We start from the raw sequence: 4,997 nt of genomic DNA on the forward strand, positions 1-4,997 counted from the left end.
CGCTGCCTCGGTGCGCGGTGCCAGGCCCCGCACGCCACAGGGCCGGGGAAAGCCGGGAGCCGGGGTGCTTGGATGAGTGGAAAAGAGCACAAATCACAGAATCACAGATTTAAGATCCTCAAGTCCAACCATCGAACCAGCCCTGAGTCCACCACTAGACCATGTCCCTGAGCATGACATACATCTTGTCTTTTAAACACCTCCAGGGATGGTGACTCCACCACCTCCCTGGGCAGCCCCTTCCAATGTTTGACACCCCTGTCAGTAAAGAAATTCCTCCTCATATCCAACCTAAACCTCCCCTGGCACAACTTGAGGCCATTACCCCCTGTCCTATCAAGCTACAAGGGAGAAGAGACTGACCCCCACCTCACTACAACTTCCTTTCAGGGAGTTCGGCATTACAGCTGGCATTGCCTTTTGCTGTAAGTCCTCTAACACACTGCTTATTTGTGTGTCAGATCGCAGTGGAGTAGAATAGGATAACTGTGGATGTGTGGATAGTGTTTTCTGATGGATAATGAAATACCAGCAATGAGGGGTGACAGCAAAAGAAACTCCTGGATTAATGCTTGAGACAGAAGAACAGCCGTGCCAGCTCAGGCTGAAGATGCAGCTGAGGCAACCTCTGCCTCCCGTGTTCTTTGTTTAAAGCCATGTTCTTTATGAAACGTTTAGGTAATGCATTTGCTGCAGTCCAGAGTAAAAAACGTGTATTTTCGGTATCTGAAAAACAGCTGGTTTCTGGACAAAAGTATAGTGGAAGCAAATATCTTAGTCGTTTACTTCTTAGATTTAGGCATGGCGCTTAATCAATCATACATGCTGAAGGGCAAACACAGTGTTTTTGATGGCAAAAGGAGGGGTTTCCTGTCCTGCTGTATAGCTAAGAAGAAACCACTTGGTTGTCTTGAATTGTCGGTGTTGTACAGTAAGTGGTCACTGAAGAGGGAAGCAGGGAACGGTGGGGGCTGTTGCAGGCACAGGTCTGTGGGGCTGAAGCTCCCGCAGCTCCTTGGCTGGTGCCTGGTTCTCCTCTCACTGAACTCCTTGGGTTTTCAGCCCCGTTTAACGGCTCGTGTCACCTCTGTCTGTCCCCGTGCACTGGTGCTCTGACCTGGAAGCCGCATCACAGCAGTCCAGATCTGTGTTTTTGAGTTATCATCTCTAAAACAGAACCTGGAATCTCCTGTAATGACTTGAGCCATGAAAGGTCATTATAATGGACTGGGTAATGTACCCAGTTATGGTTTTGATAAATCCCGTAGTCCTAAACCAGCCCTGCTGAATCTTGTCACCAGATCTCGCACTGTTAAGGGACCAGAACCTGTGGCCCAAAGCCGTGTGTTTTACCTGCAGACCCCTTGGCCCATGGCAGGAAAGCTGAAATACGGTCCTTGGTCTGTGGGGTTCGTTTCTTCAGTCCTCTTTTCAGTTGAGTTTAGGATCAGCGTAATTGCAGTTTCTGCTGAAAAACTGCAGGGGTTTGTCACGTGAGCTTGCGGTTTACCAGTTTACCATAGAGAGTGGAAACTTTCATCATGGACATTTTTGCTCTTGCCAAGAAAGATGAACGGAAATGTGCAGATGGTGCCCGATAGCCAGTTTCACATTTCATGAACCTGTACTACAAAGAAAGAAAACCTTTTAGTGTATTTGCTTGATAAACTACTGCCAGACTTTGCAGGTATATGGATGTAGGCTCCGGTGGGATGAGCTGTGTGATTCACTGGACAAGACAATGCTGCGTTTTCCTCTTTTCTCCCAGAGGAACCATTGCACAGCACCGCGTGTCTCAAACGTGCCCTTTGTACATGTGTAATTCTCAGTTCCTTGGGGGATTTTGATTTGTTTGGGGGTTTTTTTACCTCTTGTTTCCAGCTACGCTGGGCGCTGTGTTTGGTGTAACTTCCTGCCTCAGTGCCCAAATCCGAGAGAAACCGGATGATCCCTTGGACTACTTCATAGGAGGCTGCGCAACGGGAGCTGTCTTGGGTGCCAGAGGTAAACGTGGATGATGCCTGTCATGAAATGAGCCCTCTCTGGTTTTAGAAATCTTTCTGCTGGGGAGAAATGCGAAATAATTGTGATGTCAGGCTCATTTGGAAAGATTCATCTCAGCTCGTGAGTTCCATTTCATGCCAGTTTTGTAACGGTCCATACAGGTCTGCTAAAATAAATAGTGCTGCAGGAGGAGCCCAGAGAGAGCTGACCCAGTACTGCCCATTGTAACTGCCAGTTATAACTTGAAATTGCAGGGCATGAACAGCGTAATTGTGGAAATACGTGTTTTCATGGCAACGGATGTGATTTAATTTACACAGAAAAGAGAATCTCACATCTGCCTTGTGAATTCTTCATGCACTTCAAGCTGTATCTTGCTGTGGCTCCTGCAGACGTTCACGTGGATCTGTTTTCTCTAGGCTTTTTCAGACTCATTGTTAAAGATGTGAGGGGTTTATTTTAAGTTATAATTGTGGTGAAATAGGATTTGCCCTTGCTTTTCCTAGCTGCTGAGCTGCTGAGAGTTTGAAGCAGTGATTGTCATTGTTGCCACTGAAAATGAGCAATCTGAGATTGCCTGTGTGAGGAGATGGGGTCGTGGATTATAGAAATCGATCTTTCAAACCGCAAGCTAAAAGCATGAGAAAACTGAATTTAAAAAAAGGTCACCTCACTGATTTCTCTTGGCAAACAGCATTACTGATGGTCAAGGGACTGTGAGTAACTCATGGAAAAATGGCAGCCTGTTGAGATTTACTGCGTGATACTTGTGCCCCAGCAGATCCTTCATGGTTTGATTTGTTTTCCCTAGCTCACAGTTACATGACCGGAACCACTGCATGTTTGGGGTTTGGAATCACCGCTGCTCTCATCAAGATCGGTAACAAGGAGGGCTGGAGGATGACGGGACCCCCCAAGCTGTAAATGTGGCTTTTCCTCGCTGTGGGCTGTCTTTGAATGCTGTGTAACCAGACGTCGTGCAATAAAGACCCTGTCAAATCAGCAGTGTGCTCACTATTTTGATGCTGTCCGGGTGCTTGCCGAGATGCGAAAATGTTGGAGCTGCTGGTGAGGAAGCTTTGATCTGCTGCTCCTGCTGGGGTTTCTTTTTCACACACAGGTCACTGCCTCCACATCTCTGTGTTGTGCACACCAGCTTGAAGGGTACAGTTTGCCATTTTCAGTCTGGTCTGGTTGTTTCGAGTGGGTCCTGCAGGACTTTTTGGCAGATTCTGGAATTGCCCCGCACTGAGACCATCAGCAAGGGTTTGGAGTCAAAACTTCTATAGAGGTGCTTGGCTCTGGGTGGAGAATTAGGAGTTTGGGGTGGGGGAAGGAGGTGTAGATGGGCCAGGAAGTGCTTGGGAGCCTGGGGACTCTCTTGGATAAGAATTTAAGGAAGTCTGGAGCCCACAACTTCAGGGTCAGAGCTGAGGTTGAAGGGACCCCTGGAGCTCTTGTGCTGAAGCTGAGCAGGTGGCTGAGGGCTGTGTCCAGGTGAGTTTCCCTGCACAAGCTGAAGCGTGGCCGGTGCAGAGGGTTGAGGCTGGAGATGTGTGAGGAGGGGCAGGAGCTGCATCAGTGAGCATGGAGAGGTGATTTAACGGCATTTTTTCATAATGGGCACAGAAGAGGCAGGGTCAGGTGCTCAGTAGAGGATGAGAAACGACATACAAGTTTCAGCAAGGGAAATTCTAACTAGATAGAAGGGGGAGGAAGTAAATCTCACAGTTGGGGGTAGATAAGTGCTGGAAAATGGGTTTGGAAAGGCCGTGAAATCATCATCTCTGGGGACTTCAACCACACACATGAGGGTGTGAGGGTACAGGACATCTGGGGATGGGGATGTGAGTTAAGAGAGAGAGGGAATGGGAATATGGGTAGGAGGAGAAGTGGGGATGAGAGGAAGGGACAGGAGATAGGGGAACCAGAGACGACGAGATCTGGGGACTGAAGGACAGCAGAGGAGGGGATAGAGTGACACGAGGACATGGTCACAGCCATGGCAGGCTGTGTTGCTGCCAGGGTTGTGCTCTGTGGGCAGGAGGTGTCCTGGGGGGTACAGGGTGGTCCTGGGGGCACCCGGAGCTGGGCCAAGGGTCCGGTGTCCCCATGTGCTCCCTGGCACTGGGGCTGGAGCCCCCCTGGCTCTTCGGTGTGGGAGCCAATGGAGCTGGGCCCCAGTTCAGGAGCACAGTGGGGGAGTATGAGGGTGTCACCCCATGGGGCTGGGAGAGCAGGGGGGTTTGTTTCACCCAAGGATTTTTGAGGGGGGCCCTTGTTCACCCTGAGCTCTGGAGGAGAGCAAGGTTTGGGGGGTCTGATGAGTCAGAGACCCCCAGCAAGAGCTGCCCAGGGTGGCCCAGCGCCGAGGTCTTGGACCTCCCTCCGCCTGCGCCTCTCCCGGCTCCGGCCACGGCCACGTGTCCCGTCTGGGCTATAATTACCCGGACACATTCCTGGGGGGTCACAGGAGCTTCCCGAAGCGGTGGCAGGCGGTAAGAGGACGAGCGCACGGCACGGCACAGTGCGGCACGGCATGCCTCACGGCAATGCAGGACACGGCTCGGGCCTGCAATGTGGCCCCAGCAAGGACACGCGACACCCTGCACACACAGCGAGCAACACGTGAGGTGCCGCTCGTGACGGGGCAGGGGGGTGACGCGGTGTGGCACGGGGTGACACGGTGTGCTGTGCAAGGACCGGGACGGCCGATGGCAGTGCAAGAGGGCGCGTGATGTGCACCATCACATGCGACTCGCAGGGCAGTGCATGGTGACACGCGACACGCAGTGCAACAGGCGGCACAACACACAACCCATCCACACGGGTGGGACAGGCAGCTTCACCGTAGAGCTGTTGCGGGGACCAGGAGCTTTGCCGCTGCTGGAGCACCAGTGGTTTTGTCTATGAGGAAATGGTTGGGGAAGGGGGCAGTGGGCTGAGCTGTGGGGCTGTGGCTTTCAGCTGCGGCAGCAGAGCTGGCTATGAGT

At 51.8% G+C, this 4,997-nt stretch overlaps 1 protein-coding gene across 1 annotated transcript; it reads left to right on the forward strand.

Moving 5' to 3' along the window:
- Positions 1 to 1,881: 1,881 nt before the first annotated feature.
- On the forward strand, positions 1,882 to 2,928 carry NDUFA11 (NADH dehydrogenase (ubiquinone) 1 alpha subcomplex, 11, 14.7kDa; the record flags this gene model as incomplete). Its single annotated transcript, XM_010193887.1, has 2 exons — positions 1,882 to 2,004; positions 2,816 to 2,928. Coding segments are annotated over 2 exons (236 nt in total), but the record flags the coding sequence as incomplete, so codon positions are not given.
- Positions 2,929 to 4,997: the final 2,069 nt, after the last annotated feature.

The sequence above is a fragment of the Mesitornis unicolor genome, unplaced genomic scaffold (assembly GCF_000695765.1).
Source record: "Mesitornis unicolor isolate BGI_N332 unplaced genomic scaffold, ASM69576v1 scaffold15001, whole genome shotgun sequence".
In the NCBI taxonomy this organism is placed as follows: domain Eukaryota; kingdom Metazoa; phylum Chordata; class Aves; order Mesitornithiformes; family Mesitornithidae; genus Mesitornis; species Mesitornis unicolor.